The 17,233-nt window shown below is 39.9% G+C and overlaps 1 protein-coding gene across 1 annotated transcript; it reads right to left on the bottom strand.

Annotated features, from left to right (window-relative positions):
* Nucleotides 1-2,861: 2,861 nt before the first annotated feature.
* Nucleotides 2,862-5,473, bottom strand: LOC121704914 (adenosine receptor A1-like). Its single transcript, XM_042085462.1, has 2 exons — nucleotides 5,136-5,473; nucleotides 2,862-3,573 (listed from the first exon to the last, which is right to left on the bottom strand). The coding sequence occupies exons 1-2, from the start codon at nucleotides 5,471-5,473 to the stop codon at nucleotides 2,973-2,975; spliced, it is 939 nt and encodes a 312-aa protein (XP_041941396.1). The 3' UTR covers nucleotides 2,862-2,972.
* Between the last annotated feature and the right edge of the window lie 11,760 nt (nucleotides 5,474-17,233).

Below are 17,233 nucleotides of genomic sequence, written 5' to 3'. Positions count from 1 at the left end.
AGGCTGTCTGCCAGTGGCGACTCATAAGGGAAGCCAAGGTCAACACTTTTATATTATTTAAATGATAATAATGACACAGTAATTTTGTTTTAAAGTATTCATTTCTTAAGAAATACTACACATTTGATGCTGTTTATCTCATTTGTAAATGGTGCACTGTCACTTTAAGCCCATTGTGTGCCACTGTCCACACATTCTCATAATGATCTTTTTTTTACCAGCTCCATTCATATGGCTAGTCCACAAACTCAAACATTGTTTGTGCCACATGTATAGCACAATATTAACAATGATAAGCATGATATTAAGTTGGCACAAACAGCTTTCATTCCTTTGGAAATAGATGCATGTATGACATGATGCGTGCTTGACATTTTCTGTTTGCAATTAAATGTGAATTATGAGCCTGGTAGCCAGTAGCCACCTAGCTAGCTGAGTGGAATGCGTATGCGTGGCATATCAATGTGCTTCATGTAAACAAATTATTGAATAGGCCTACTTCAAGACTCACCATTTCCATTACACAAAGGCAAAGACAACTCTTCATATTCTTGTCCACTTTCCAAATCACAGTGAGTGCAGCCTATGTCATAATGACCTGGATCTCATAGTTTATAACAGTAGTGAGAACCGGATAAATCCGCAATTTCCCCTAATCTCGTATTTGTTGCCTTCATGATTTCCTTTTATACGTTTCTTATATTTAAAAGAAAATATCAATCACCATCAACAATGACAAGCCAGCTGGAACCTGCCACTCGTTTTCTCTCCCTCTCGTGCATGCTTAGATGGGGTTCTCAATTAAATGCAGTAGGCTAGCATAAGTTCAAGTTGGATCTTAATGGAGAGGACTCGAAAAGTATCATCTTTATGTAACATGCTGTTGGTGCATTTTGACATTGTAAACGTTCTCTAACAAGAGTGCAAATCAGTTTGCAGTAAAGCTACTAGTTATTGGCTAAATGTTGGTCGTTTCTCTGTCTCTTGGTGCCCTACACACAGTGCGTAACGCATGTGGGGGTAGCGGCAGCACTGAACTGTGCTCTGGACTGGCCGCTTGTCTCCGCTATTTTTTATTTTTTTTAGTCGCGGAGAAAGCATCTCTGGGGTGACTGGTCCATGATCAGGAAATTTAGTTTTTGACTCGAGACATGTCAAGTCGTCACAAGTCAAAGAGGCAAAGTCCGAGTCAAGTCTCGAGTGAATAGTATTCAAGTCCAAGTCGAGTCGCAAGTCATGCCGAATTTTATCAAGTCAAGTCTGAAGTCATTAAAATCATGACTCGAGTCTGACTCGAGTCCAAGTCATGTGACTCGAGTCCACATGTCTGGTCTAAACTTTACTTTGCAACAGCCAAAATTATATTTAGACATAATACAGAAATACCATTATTTTATCAGGACCTGAGCTTGTTTAAAATGGACTGAGGTAATGTGGAAAAAGGTCCTGTGGTTAGACCAATCAAAATTTGCAATTCATTTTGGAAATCATAGACTCATCTGGGCTAAAGAGGAGAGCCTATCCAGCCTATCAAACTTGTCTTAGTGCTCAGTTCGAAACCCAACGTCTATGACGGTGTGGCGGTGCATTAGTGACTACAGCATGGAATACAGTAGGAATGGGACAACATTTCATTCTTAAAGGGATATTCCACCATTTGGGGAATTACACTCATTTTCCACCTCCCCTTGAGTTAAACAATTCATTTTTACTTTTCTCCAGTTCATCCAGCCGTTCTCTGAGTCTGGCGATATTAGCTTCAGCCTAGCATAGATCATTGAATCTGATTAGACCATTAGCTTCTCGCTAGCATCATGTTTAAAAGTGAAGATTTCCGGTAATTTTCCTATTTGAAACTTGTCTTAGTTAGAAAGTGTAATAACACTAACAGAAAATGAAACGTGGCGATTTACTAGGCTGATTTGACATAGAACTATACTCATATATAAATGTAAATGAGGATTTCTATGCCAATAGGTATGCTTCGATTTGGTGGTGGTGGTAATTAAACATGAATGGGGCCACATTTATGAATGGGAAATGTTGATTTTGTTAACAAACAACTGAAAACGTTACACAGGGGACCTTTAATGGACCTTTTTTTCACAGAAGCAATTTTTGACATGAAATGTCCCAGGCCCAGGTGTTAGTAATGAAAATTAATAAAGGTTCTGATGCTGTGTTCCAGACACATTTTTTAGCCTGTAAGTTACAACTTCAAGTCATGACTCATGACTTGGTAGCGTTCCAGGCAAAGTCACGACAAACCCTTCCGTGGCTTTGTTTATGTGTGTGTGACGTCAAAAAACTCGGAGTACAACGATCTAGTACGAGTTCACGGCCGGGTATTGAGTTACGGGTTTGACTGCCATTCCAGGGCACTTTCACGGGTAGAAGGTTGTGAAAACACAAGTTACAGGTTGCCTGGAATGCATTATTATTCTGCTGCACTTTATTAACACTTTATTAACATAATTAGTAACACCTGTTCCTGCTCTTCTATTTCATGTCAAACTGGCTGCTGCAAAAAAAAACCTTCATACCAAGTTGCAAGACAGTAAATCTATCGTTGGCGATGCAGGAAGGTAGGGTGAGTATGTGTATGTGTGTGTGTATGTGTAAATGTGTGCTTGTGTGTATTTATGTGTGCGTGTTGTGTGTATGCCTGTGTATGCGTGTACATGTGTGAGTGTGTTACACAAAATAAAAGCAATATTTGTCAAAATTCAACATGTAACAATGCACCATTCTGAATGATTGGTGTTTTCCATTAAGTGATGCAATACGTTCAATATCTGTTTTATCTTCTTGCGATAGTCAGTTATTAAAGTTTATTTTTCTTTAAATACCCAGTCACGAAAGTGCCAGACTGTGGCCCCAGACCAGAGGGTTGAATTGATGATTACCCTTGCTCTATTGATTCAGCAGTTTCCCCCTCCTTGTCACATGTAGTATCCTTGGGGTTGCTTCTGTTATGTCCTGATGTCTGGCTGATCAATCTGGCTGCTCCTTGGTGCCTCCACTTCCTCTTTGCACAGAAAGACCTTCCTCCATATTGTCTTCAAAGGAGCCCGTATATGCTGGATCTTGAGGGCGTATATGATTGGGTTAATGGCTGAGTTTGCCTGAGAGAGTAGGATTCCCACATAGAATGCCTCAATGGGAACTGCCAACCCATGGAAATCAGCCATGTCCATTAAATGGATAGGGAGCCAACAGACGGCAAACAACACGAGGACCAGAACAAGGGACCTGGTCAGGTTACGCTCCTTGTAGTAGTAGGAGCTGGACACTCCAGTGCTGGTTTTTCTCAGCTGGCGGTGGATGATGGTGAAAATACAACCATAGAGTGTAGTCATGACCAACATGGGGATGAGGAAGCAGGTATAAAAGTAGATATAGACCATGTAGGACAAAGACATGACGCTCAGGAACTGGCAGTGAGTCATGTTCTGAGACTTGCTGGATAGGTTGTTCCAGCCCATGAAGGGAGTGAAGCCAACTGTAGCAGCTGTGAGCCAGCATGCAGCCACCACCCACCAGGAGCGCTGAACGGTCACTGTGGTCTTGTACCTGTCAGGGACAGACACAAGAGTACATGTCATGTGTAAGGTTAGTTGAGGGAAATAGACTCATGCACGCCTTTATTGATACACAAAAGCTTTTGAGCTGCTGATAGACTATGCATTAATTATATCCAACAGGCCAGCTATTAACTACATGATAGCTTTGCTTACTTGGGGTAAGTTCATAAATTCAATATGGCACCCTGAAAATGGATTGATGCTTAGTAGTACCAGAGCTTTCGCTGTCTCCATGATAGGGGTACAAAAGTCAAAACAATATTTTTAGTGTAGTCATTATTCGGTGACTTTGCATCATTTGAATACCTATGTGCACTCATTAAGTCATTATATCATTAAATGTAAATGTAAGTCTTCTCATATTTTACTGCTGACTATTTACAGGTCTTCAAAACATTTGGCTCAAGTCTTTCTTGGAAAGTTAGGTGAACTGCTGTCAGTCATTTGTGTAGAGTTCGACTGTTTTATTATATATGGGAATATAAAATTACATGTGGATAATCAAGAAAACCGTCATGACAAGGAACTAATTGCACTACTTGATACTTTCAATATAACGCAGCATGCACAGGGACCAACACAATTCCTTGGCCATACCATAGACCTTGTCATCACACAAGTATCTCCAACGTTAAAGACCAACTGCGGCCATTTGGTTAAACCCTTTGATGCACATTCATAAGTTGTTTTCACAGAAAAAATCCTTTCATGGCGAAGTAACAGCTAGTAGGCTATGTATCTCTGCACCTGAGCTCCCGCTGAAGGCGGGTCTTTTACTGCCGCCACGCGACCATAAACTCGGGGGACCCGACTTTAAAAATCCCAACCTTCGAAAAAAGTGTGTTCATGACATCAGCTCAAAAAACTAATACAGGAAACGCATTAGTAAGTTAATATAATTGCTTACTATGATTGAGCAAAAAGGAAAACATTTCAGGCGAGTGTTTATATTTGTAGTGTTAATTTACTGATAAATTACAGTACCTTGCCTATTTGTAATGAGAGTGAGATTCGCCCCTTGTGTTTTTGCAAAGGAGGCCGCCTTGGTTGGACAATATGATCTGACCCGACTTTGCATTCAAGTCATTTTTCCTCTATCGGTGGTCCGAATTTCCGAATATCCTATGTGGCATGAAGGCGGCATTTCACAACAAAACAGTTAGTTGCCTGTGATTTGTCCTCCTATTTTGTGATGTCAGAAAATCGGGCTAATCCATTTCGATTTTGGAGAGTTGATACACTGACAGTTCAAACCAGAAATCCTCATGAGTGATCTTTACAAAGTGGTTTGCTCACAATATGTCTTGTAACACATAAAAAACCCACAATGAACATGTCAAAAGGGTTAAAAGCTTGATTTTTGCTGCAGTGGGTCTTTAAAAATTTGGCCATATTAGATCATATATCACAAATTCCGAACAGATCTATGTGCTTTCTTTAAGGAATGTCGACATCCCTGCTTCAAGCTGAATTAGATGCACAAATTTGGTAAGAACAAGAAGAAGACTAGTGATAACAGTACAGTGCTATGCCTTGCATTGTCATTGTTACCTGAGGGGGATGATGACACGCAGAAAACGATCAACAGTCAGTGCCAGCTGGCAGAACACAGGCACCCGAGTCAAAAACATCACCATACAGGTCAATGAGAGGCAGCTGTAGAAAGGCATCTGGACACGGTTATCTGTTACAACCCGCAGTGGCACCACCACAGCCCCAACTAGGAAGTCGGCTACGGCAAGAGAGATGATGAGGCAGAAGGTGGCCTGTCGCCGCATGGCTCCACATTTCCACACTGCCCAGATCACCAGCAGGTTACCAAGACAACAAGCGACAGCAATTAAGACCTCCAGTACTGTGAAAAGTACCTTAGTAATGTGGTCTGCCATTTAGATAGGTGAAAGAACCTACAGTATGTAGACTGATGTAGCCACTGTAAATGAATGTTATGTATAAGGGAAATGTTATCACACAGACTGAGACCACACACAAGTTATATAACAGGTCTCATGGCATGCCAAAACAAACTATGCAAATAATTATATGACTTTTTAGAGTAATAATTTTCACATTGACAAAAGGGATAATGTAGCCTGACAAAGTGTTGGACAAAGCCATACTCAAAATTTTATTCAGAATTTGAGTCTGGAACCGAAGCATTGGGATGTGATTATGGGGCGTCTCAACCGATATAGGGGAAAAATGCCTCTGCACACAATTGGATAGACCTAACCAATCAGACCAATAAAATATCCTGCAGAGATAAGTCAGAGCATCCTTCTTCTTACAAATCCCTTATCTCTGTTTTCTGTTTGTTTTTTAAAGTTATTATGCCGTCAATATCTTGCACAACCGAAATAACAGCGACATAAACGTGTAGCTTCTCTGTAACCTTTTTGCTGTAGCCTAAACAAATTCAACCGAAGCTCACTCAGGACATGTGAATGAATAGGCACAGTTGGTCATCTGTCCATCATTGTATAAAGCCCACCTGTACGATTCGATTGGTCCACACGATTCTCTTCATAGAGGCCTGTCAATGGAACAATTCCAGACCGAACTTCCCGACCTAAAATTTTGTGGGCGAGGCTAAGTTCGGGCTGGCTTTTCAGGCTAGGAAGAATGCCCTTTGTAGTCAATTTGCCTCTGTGTATGTATGTGTTTGAAGTGAAAAGCTATTGCCTTAGCTGGCATAAGACCTCCGTTCTCGGCACCCTGCCATTATCTGCTTTTCAGAACTCCCACGTGTGAAGTTGAATCTATGCCATCAGGTATGATATCGACGAAATCGAAAGTGTAGGATCATTATGACACCCTCTGAATGCATGCCAAGTTTCTGTACACCAACAGAGTTTTCTGTGAATATCTTAAGAACTGTAGGGCCTAGGATGACCATTTTTTTGCGTATGTTTGCCTCCAGGGATCATGTTAACCCATTCCATATGCACACATGTGTATAAACAGATAACACACACATACATTCACAGTAATCATACGTATGACACATACACACACAGTAGACATATGTATGCACATGCACACACATAGGCACACGCACGCACACACACACACACACGCACAAACATGTATATGCACACATGCACACAATTCAAGAATTTCTCAGAATTATGAAGAGGCAAGATGGGGGTGGGGTTGTATAAAATGTATTTTACATGTGAAATCTATGAACTAATCATGTTTTGGTACTTGTTGTCTAGCAGATACCAGTGAGAATTGAGTCTGCATAATGCAATTCAGTGAGACAGTTAGAATCATATATGCCTTTCACCTTTTGTTTTTAGCCAGCAGCCAGACCAGCAGATATCCTGACTTTGTTAAGTTAGTACTTGGATAAGAAACCTCCTTGGAAGGAGTAGGTTCCTGCTGGAAGTGGTGTTGGTGGCTTGCCAGTAGGTGGCACTCTTCCCTGTGGCCAAAAGCCACCAAACAAATATCAATCCTAATGCCCTATTGCAGTGACAGGGACACTGTACTGCAGGAGATGTTTTCCTTTGCATGAATGTTAAATTGAGGTCCTGACTCACCATGGTTGTTAAAGATCCCATGGCACTTATCGCAAAGAGTAGTGGTTCCCTGATTTGCTTTATTTATGTACACATACATAAAGACACACACACACACACATAAAAACACACACACACAAAGAGACGTAAACACAAACACACTACACATGCACACACACATACATGCACACACACAACACGTACACAAACACATAAACACACATACACACACACACACATGCACCCACACATACTGTACAAACACACCTACATACACAAACACACGCACACACACAAAACACATATACACAAAAACAACCACACACTCTGCACACACTCAATTACAAACACACAAAAAAGTAACAAAGTAGGAAATTAACACAATTTGACAAGCGTGACTTATTTTTGTGGAAAAAATGTGCTGGACTGAGCGGCGGTCATATTTTGTACCGCTCTGCGGTACATCTAGTTGATTGTGTCTTAAACACTGATTGACTGTAAAAAATGTCTGTCTAGGAGCGCTTCCTGGACTCAAATTTGTTTGTTTGAGGTGCTCTTTGGATGGGAAAATGTAGATGAGAGAAAAACAGGGGATTCCAAGGCACTCTCAATTGTCAAAGGTTAAAAAGCCTTTATTTTGTTGGCTTGGTTACATTTACACACACTTTAAAAAAACTCCGACGCGTTTCGGCAAACAAGCCTTCATCAGGGAGTCAAACAGTTCTCAACAGGAAAGGAGAGGTTTTTTTAAATAATAAGTCAACCAATCAGGACTCTCCACATTGCAGATGTGCTAGTCAGGTGATAAGTGTAAGAGTATACAACCACCAGCAGGTGTCATCCTTACATCCCTGTGAGAAATAAATGTCGTATATACAACCATGCATACAGAAAAGTCAACATTCAGACACATTATTGTCAAATTAAAAACTAATATGTAGAGAGTGAACCCAAAACAAACACAAACAAAAAAACAAAAACACAAACAAGCAAAAATTCAAATAAAGACTCTGAAGTCAAGGTCCTCATTTAGGCCCGGATATTTAGTGGCCTGCAATTTATAAATCCAGAAGGTTTCTTTCTGATTTAACTGTCTTTGTCTATCACCTTTCCTCAAGGTCAGCGGAATGTAATCAATCCCACAGGCCTGTAAGGTGGACGGGTCACTACTATGATGTTCCATGTAATGTCTTGCCATGGGATAGTTAATGTTGCCAGTGCGGATTGGATATTTGTGTTCAGTCAGTCTATCTTGTAGTCGTCGTTTTGTTCTTCCTACATAGAAAACATTGCATGCAGGGCACTCCAGTCAATAAATGACAAAAGAGGTTTTACAATTAATGAAATGGTTAATAATGAGTTGTTTTTGGGATACAACATCCTGGAAAGTTTTGGCATTACATTAGAACAATGATTACAGTGGTGGCATTTGTAACAACCCTTGGGCCTGGTGCCCATCCATGTTTGTTGCCCATCTGGTTTGAGGTAGCTGTGGACCAGTTTGTCTTGCAGAGTAGGGCATCTTTCAAAACTTATCAAAGGTGGTTCAGGGAAGACCTGGGTCAGTAGGCCATCACTCTCAATAATACCCCAATTCTTTTTTATAATTTGTTTAATTTGTTCAGCCTCTGTGCTGTACTTAGTGACAAATATTGGTCTGTCTTTGGTCTGTTTGTGTGTGTTTCTTTTCAATAACGATGACCTGTCAGTGTGTTCTTATATCCCCGTTCCAAAAATCTTGTCATCATCTCTTTAGAATTACGATCAAAAACCTCATCTTGGTCACAAATTTTTCGGACTCTTTGGAACTGCCCAAAAGGTACATTCTCTTTAAGCCAATTGGGGTGGAAGCTTTTAGCATGTAAAATGGCGTTTCTGTCTGTTGGTTTCCTATATATAGAAGTACGTAAAGACCCTTGTTCATCTTTAAAGATAGTAAGGTCCAAAAAGTGAATAGAGTCTTTACTATATTCCAGGGACAGCTTAATATTAGGGTTAATGCTGTTCAGAAACGAATGGAATTCTTTTAACTCTGTTTCTGACCCAGACCAAAGTAAGCAAACATCGTCAATATAGCGGCCCCACCACACAATATACTTCAGAAACACATTCTTTTCACAGTTTAAAACAGTCTTCTTCCCATTTGCCCAAGTAAAGACCTGCATATGAAGGGCTATAGCACGCCCCCATGGCACACCCTTTTATCTGTTTAAAAATCTTGTCCTGGAAAATAAAGATGTTATTAGTCAATGTCCATTCTGTCAATGAAAGCAGAAAGTCAGTAGGTGGCATCTCTGATGCTGGTCATAGACTCAAGAAATGTGAGAGTGCTTCAAGCCCCTGTTGGTGTTCAATGTTAGTATACAATGCTTCCACATCCATTGTGACAAGAAAAGTTTCAGTGCCTACATTTTGCAGTTCTTTGATCTTGTTTAAAACATCAGATGTATCCTGAACATATGCAGGGAGGGAAGGTAAAAAAGGTTTAATGAAAAAGTCAATGTACTTAGATACTGATTCAATGAGGCTTTCATTTCCTGAGATGACAGGTCTACCTGGCGGGTTCTCAACACATTTATGTATCTTCGGTAGCATATAAAACGATGCCATTCTCGGATTTTCATTCAATAGAAAACTACATTCAGGCTCTGAAATCCAGCCATTGTCTTTTGCCTCCAAAAGTATTCTTCCCAATTCTTGTTTGAGTGATTCGGTTGGATTGTAAGGCAGGGGCTGGTAGAACTCTGTATTATGTAACTGACGAAATGCCTCTTTTACATACATATCCTTGCCCCACACAATTGACTGATTGACTGTAGTGTATTCCTGCTATTACAATAAATGGTTATCTTAACTGCTAATCTGTAACATTACTTTTCTGAGGTTATGGTGTCAGTTAGGCTATGTAAAGGGAGGAAAAATATCAAAAGCGAAACCGTTATACTTGGCAGCGGCGTGCGACTATTCTGGGTGGGCATAGCCCACATTTAACATTATAAATGCCTGCATTTTGTTATTGCTTAGAGTAGACTTGCATCAATGTCCTCACTTTGAACCAACTCTAAAATAATCCTGTCTCATTAGACCGAAATGTGCCACCTCTTTGAATGTGTGTAGTGTCATGTGACTCAACTAAATGCGAAATAGTACTTTATCGATACGTCTGAACCACCTCATACAAGTGTAAAATGTTTGTTGCAATATTGTTGAGTTGTACCTGTACATTTTTACACTCTCGTAAATGCCTGATCTTGGAGGCCATGTTTAGGCATTAATATTATAGGACTTCACTTTCAGAACCAAAGAGGGAACAGAAGTGGTCGAAGGAAATCGTGAAGCTTTTCGCATGCTGTTGGAAATATACGTAACAATTGATTATAGAATCCCTGTTAACCTAACCCTCTATAGGACTTATTAATAATATTGATTGAAAAAAACCCCCCCAAAGACCTTTTATTTTAAGTTTATTTAGGAATATAACAAATTTCCTGATCTCACCCAAATTGACCTTTGACTTTTATTTTGGGGTACCAAAATGTCCCGTTAACCACATTAATCTCATTACAAATTTCAAGTTTTTGCCTGAAATTGCACTGTGCCTATTTACAAGGGCATTGTTCCCACCTCTTTTGGGGCCTACCATCAAATGTTGGACCTCTATAGAAAGCTAAGAACCTGTAGTTTTCGTAGGAAACAGTCAAAATAACTGTGATGTACTCACACAGAGTTACAGAGAGGCTAGAATATAGTTTTTTCTTTCTGCCTGAACTGACCACATTTCAGCCCTCTAGGTTACTTGATATCACTTAGAAACACAACTGAGCAGGTCTTGTGAAGCTGTGTGCAAAAGTATATCAATATAGAATGAAAATATGAGTGCTTTAGGCCATTATTTGCCAAGGTATGCTCATGCGTTTTGTTAAAGGGGAACTTGGCAACTATTTCAACGTAATAAACCCGTTTAGAAATCATCTGGATGGTTAAATGACCTGTTCCGGTGAAAATGGTGACTTTCCCCGCTGCGCCTAGCGTCCTCAGGCGAAAAACCAACCTTGCAACATTGAGACTACCGTCCCGGAAAGAGAAGTGAGAAACAAGAAACTAGTTTTAAATCGTGTTTCTTACCTTGTAACATCCACATAGTTCTGCCAAACTTATGCTAACCGTTCGCTAGCTTGTAAACAAATCCATGTGCTTTATCGTTACCTTTTCCCACAGTTTGAAATAGCATAATGCACAATTTCTCCAGCAGAGGGGGAAATCCTGCCAAGCCTATAGAAACTCCCCATAGGACTTTTTGTTATCCAAAATGCATACTGACATTCAAAGGTGTTCTGATATAGACTGACTACACAATATGGAATAATTACAAAAAAGTAATTTACTTTGTTGGTTCAATGAGTGTGTATAAGATAGACTATACATCTGTACAACTAATATTGGATAATACAACATGAAGATTCAATTTCTATGAATTCTTGTGAATATTTCAGTACCCAATATGTTGCATCTAGCTACACTGCAGCCAAAAGTCAGGGTAGCACCAAAAGCAGAGGAGGGGGAGGGGGGCATTTTGGATCAAATTTAATTAAGACATAATAAGATTAATCTGAGAATGTAAAGCACTATACAGATTGTACATCAGTTGTCATTTTTGTATTCCCAAGAGTCAAAGCTTTGAAATGGTGTATAACATTACTATGCTACATAGCAATATGGTGCATATAATTGATTTAGAATGTTGGGGGGAGGGGGGTAACCGTCCCGCCAGCAGGACACTGAAGATTATGTTAAGGAATATAATTTTTATGATCTCATGTAAAAAGCCATTGATTAATGAGCAACAGACTAATTATCTGCGAACATAATTATTTATTATATAATATAATTATTGAAAATCACTTAATACATTTTATTTCAGGATCTCTCTGATAAAAACAAAAATGATAAAAAAAAACACTGTAAAGTCTGTGAATTATAACTTTTGAGTAGGTCCAAGGTGTATTCATGAAACTCAATCAGGCAGTTCTTTTTTGGTGTGAAGCACAGGTGGACATCACATTTACTGCACTTCACTCGGGTTTGGCCAGTGCAGTTGCCATTTTTGCATCGGCCTAGCTTTTCAGTGTAATAAGGCATATGGGATTGACTCTCTGTTCCTCTTTTGCTGCTTTGGGAGATTCTTCATTGCTTGGCGTCCACGTTTGACTTTGCCTGTGCCTTCTGGACAGAGGACATCTGCCTTGAACTCTCATACAGTAGGCTGAGTTCTCCTTTGTGTGATTGACCACTTGTCTCACGATCTCTACGGTACAGTAACCATGCATTGACACAAATCATATCCATAACATGGAAAAAGATTTGAATGTACCACTTCCGTGACCCGGTCTTTGTACTATAGAGTGCGATTAGTGAATCCATCAGATTAACGCCTCCCATGTATTTATTGTTTGAGGCAGAAGTGGGGCATGTTACCTCAGTTAGTGACTCACTCACTCACATGAGTTGCAAGAGTAGGAGATGGAGACAAATTGGCAACCATGATTTATTATTGCAGTGAGAATGTGCAGGACTGAGTGGCGATCATATTCTGTACCGCTATGTGGTTGGTGGCTGTATCTTAACATGTAAATGTGAACATGTATTTAAAAACTGATAACTACCCTTGCTCTGTTGTTGTGTTGTCACGATACCAAAATTATAACTTTGATACGATACCTGCCATAAGTATCTCAATGCTCGATACTGAAACGATACCACGGCGAAATCCTAAAATATCTAGAAAAGAAAGGACGCAGACCTCCTCCAAGTGCACTTTTGTAGTGTGCAGGTCAATTATGGGTTCGAAACTTCTATACTTCCTACATAATTGTTATTTTTTATAGTCATTAAAATAGTAATTTGTGTGTGATTAAGTCCTTTATTGTTTGTTATAGTTCATTTACATTGTGTTGTGTTTTGGCAATAAAGTACCTTTAAATAGCCAAAGTAGGCTAGATCAAGGTCAGTGTTGAACTACAATAGAATGCAGTTTTATTCAACACAAATTAGGACGTCATCTATTCTGATTGGATCATGTAAGACATAGGCCTACTGTACATTCTTATTACATAAGACAAATGACAAAAAGGGCCTAAATGGAGAAGAGAGGAGATTATTCCCATCCATAGTCGTTTTGGACGGATTTCCAAAAAGTGAAGCATTACTGTTATTATCTCCAGAGACAGATAGAGAGACTAATCTTTAGGCCATCTGATGTAGCCCATATGGAAATGATCTATATAAAATTTACACTAATTTAATATGCTGCATTAGATCCTCATATGTAGTATATAGGGAAGTGAATCTGCATGTAAAATGCATATATGCATACAACAACTTGCAAGGTTTTGCAACGTATAAGCATTGTAGATGACACCAAGCCCTAAAACAATATCCTTACAAAATGTGTGTATTGTACAACATACAAGACTTGGGCACGCACCAAAATCTTGTATGAGATAGGCAGACAAGGAAGCAACATATAAAACCTTAAAATATGAACACATGAGAAAAGAGATGTAGAACCAGGTATAGTGCTGCTTTTTCACGATAACAGGGCATCTGCGATCACATCAAAAACATTTTGTGATATGTTTTTAAAGCCAAGTTTTTTGTTTATCTGTAAATCAGAATGTCTTCATTATCTTTCAGAAGTAAACATCATTAAAATCATTTTTAATCAAATCATTTTAAATGCTTTTCAATTATATACAAATTCACCAGCACAAACTGGTGAAAAACCAGCTGAGACCAGCCAAAACCAGGTTTGTAGCTGTTCTTTTTTCCAGCAGGGTTAGGCCTAATTACCTAGGCCTAGGCCACATGTTTGATGTCATAAAAAAATACACTAATATCCATTCCTAATGTTTAGATTAAATGTGGCATATAATTTATGTAGCCTTAACTTTTAGCTTCATTTTTTTAAACTCAGACCTCATTTTGGATTGACTTACATTGGAGGAGACTATGCAAAAATATCATGCAATCTCATCAGCCTAACAAAATTCGGCAGGCTCTATGCCTGTTTTGATAGATTTATCCTTCCTCATTTGTGAACTGTTGCGAAGCATAGTTGCATTAAGAGATGGTAGCCTAATGTATGGCTACATAAATTACTCCATTATATTCTTAAATGAATGAATGAATAAATAAATTTGTCACTTTGACCATTGAGTTACCAGTCTACCCCAAACTGTGATAACAGTCAAGGTATTCTGAAAATTGTTGCCTGTAAAGATAAACCCAAAGTAGGCTAAGTAGGCATACAAACGTTTTTCAATAGTGATAAGGTGCGACGAGGAATATTTTCTTTCAGCCATTCATTTTTTTTGCAGTGTTTTCTTTTTAACATAATTAAAAATACAGTGAATAATGCGATTCAGGATACTAGAGCGACGCTGCGCTGCCTCTCGTGAAACACCGCGAGATCTCCATCTTCCAATGAGACAGCTGCGACGTTCGAATCAAAACAGAAGTTGTGGAGACAGGAGAGGCCGGAGAGGCAGCAAGGAGTGAGCGAGAATGTACGAGCCTGTAGGAAAATACCTTATATCACTTTTATAATGGAAGAAACAAGAGGTAAGGAGTGTAATAAACATTTCGTAATACTGTTTTTGCATTTTCGCGTGTAATCAGTTTTTAAGCAAGAGCAAGTTGGCTACTTGACCAATATTACAGCACTGCAGCTGGCAAGATCTCATTTCTTTCACTGATTAGTCATTAGCTTCTAGTCTGGTAGAACCAAAGAAATACGTTTAGCCGTTTTGAAGCCACAAACAGATGACCTACGGGAATCGTGTAGAGTTGGTTGGTGGTGGTGGTGGTGGTGTGTGTGTGTGTGTGTGGGGGGGGGGCATGTTGATGACGCATGACACTATTGAAATGTAATGTTCAAAACCGCTAGCATATCTCCAGAGACAACTTAAGAATCTTTGATATCTCCGTGCGTGCTAGCAACTAACAGAAGACTGTTGAAAGAGCAGAAACGGCACTTTCACATGGTATCTTGGGTACGTGTAACCCAACGGGATCGCACAATAGGACTTACAAAACGAAGTATAACACTGCAGGGCTGCCAACTTTTCAAAAAACCTTGGAGTAAGATTTGGTGGGGCCAACCAAAATTTTGCTGCGGAAATTTTTGTTTGGCTCATTCAGCATTATACCGTACAGTAAAACGTACATCAGTGGTTCTCAGGTGTAGGGACCAGGCATGGACGGATTATGAACTTTCGGGCCCCTGGGCCCTCATGTATTAAGGGCTCCCCACTAATTGTCGCATATGTGGAAGGGGGGTTTGGGGGTCCTCCCCCAGAATTTTCTTCATTTGTTTGATGTGATTTCCTGTATTCTGGTGCATTTTGGTAGCTTAGAAATCTAGACACACCCTAGCGGCAGCTTCCAGGGCTAGTCTAGCAACTCTCCGTTGGCTTGTGAGCTCGAAAAATTTAACTTCTATCAGGTCAATCAAATCGTCTATAGAGTCGTTAGGGGGGCATAACATAATGATTGATGGCAGAGTTACAACGGTTTGGCTTAAATTCCCTGCTACTTGAAAACAAAGAAGATGGATATTGCTGTTGGCCAACAGTGTGACACGAGTTAAGCTTGTTTTGAGATGGCAAAAGTTTGAACTAGCCAACTAGCTCCGCTGGTGGGAAAACGCATGGGACTCAGTGCTGTCCTATTGCGTGCAGAGGGAATTTGAACGACAACCGATTATCCCGCCCCTCGGACTGAGCACTGCGAACGGTGAGTGCCCAGACCCTACATTTTAATATGGGTCTGGCTCGTCAGGCTAGCATTTTGGGGATGGCCAATACTAAATTCAATCAGATTCATAGCCTACATCCTGATGTGTTGATATTGAGGCAATGATTCCATGCAAAGGCTTGGGCTTCAGGGCACCCTGACTCCTTGGGCCCCTGGGTCTGGGCCCAGAAGGCCCGTGCAGTAATCCATCCCTGGGACCAGGGTCCCAGAGTTAAAAGAACATTGGTATCAAAACGATCTAGCCTACTACTAGGACCATGGACGTCGGAGGCAATGTGAAAGTGGGTGGGACATTTCAGAGGGGTGGTATGGGGGTTCTCCCCCAGAAATTTTTTTTTGGACTAGATGCAATTTCCTGAATTCTGGTACATTTTAGCAGGTTATTTAGATACTTCTATATAACAAAATAAAGCCAGCCTACGAAATTAATAAAAAGTAAATCATGCATAATTTAAAAATAACTCAATAGGCTACTTGGCTATGCAATAAGGTTTCCATTACAGCACCGCAGACGTTCAATGAACGCATGAAAGCGGATGGTTTGTTTGAAATCCCGACACTCTTTCAACTACATGGAACGTAATAGTGATCATCAAATACCTCCCCAGATTTCAGTGCCCATCAGTCCCAACATTTAACAATATAATCAAACAATCCAAAAGTAAATTAAATATCAAACTAAACCGAAAATGTCATGCTTTTGAAGGCCTACCAGTATGCCGCTCCAAGAAACACATGTCTCAAAATAAAACTCGCATAAGAAATAAAGGGCTGTCTCGAATACAATCCTGCCCCTAAAGGCCTGTACTTTGTCTTAAGACCCCGGCCATAATTTGAGGATTTACAGTATCTAAGTAGACAAACTGGCTTCAGATATCCAACAGAGTGAATAGAGATTGTGCAGTCTTAGCTGTGGTTAGTGACGCGATGCTGTTAATGGGGAGTTTTACATAGCCTAGCGTAAACCTATAGGTTATTATTTATTTGGCATACCTATAAGGCTTTTTACCTTATCAAAAGTGAGGGGGATGACTGATCTCTTCAACACTGTGGGGGATTTGGCGCTTGTCACTGTGTGTGTGACAGAAGAGGAATGGGAGAATGCGTGTAACAAAAAAAAAAAGTTTATGAGCGATTTACGCGCAAATGGGAGAATCCAATGAAAATGACAATGAAGCACTAAACAGATGCTGAAAATAGCACTGGTATTTCGCACGCAGAAGTGGTCACCTGTGTTATTCAGCTAGTTTATTTAAGATAATATATTGGTCATTGTAATGGCCATAGCCTATAGCCTACATGCCATTCCTT

This window comes from Alosa sapidissima, chromosome 3, assembly GCF_018492685.1.
Source record: "Alosa sapidissima isolate fAloSap1 chromosome 3, fAloSap1.pri, whole genome shotgun sequence".
Classification (NCBI taxonomy): Eukaryota; Metazoa; Chordata; class Actinopteri; order Clupeiformes; family Clupeidae; genus Alosa; species Alosa sapidissima.
The sequence above is the reverse complement of the archived record's forward strand: the minus strand, read 5'-3'. Positions and strand labels throughout refer to the sequence as shown.

Coding starts and splice junctions, on each gene's coding strand:
- LOC121704914 (XM_042085462.1), bottom strand. CDS start 5,473: ATGGCAGACCACATTACTAAGGTACTTTTCACAGTACTGGAGGTCTTA. Junction 3,574..5,135: donor CGTGTCATCATCCCCCTCAG/GTAACAATGACA, acceptor TGTCCCTGACAG/GTACAAGACCACAGTGACCG.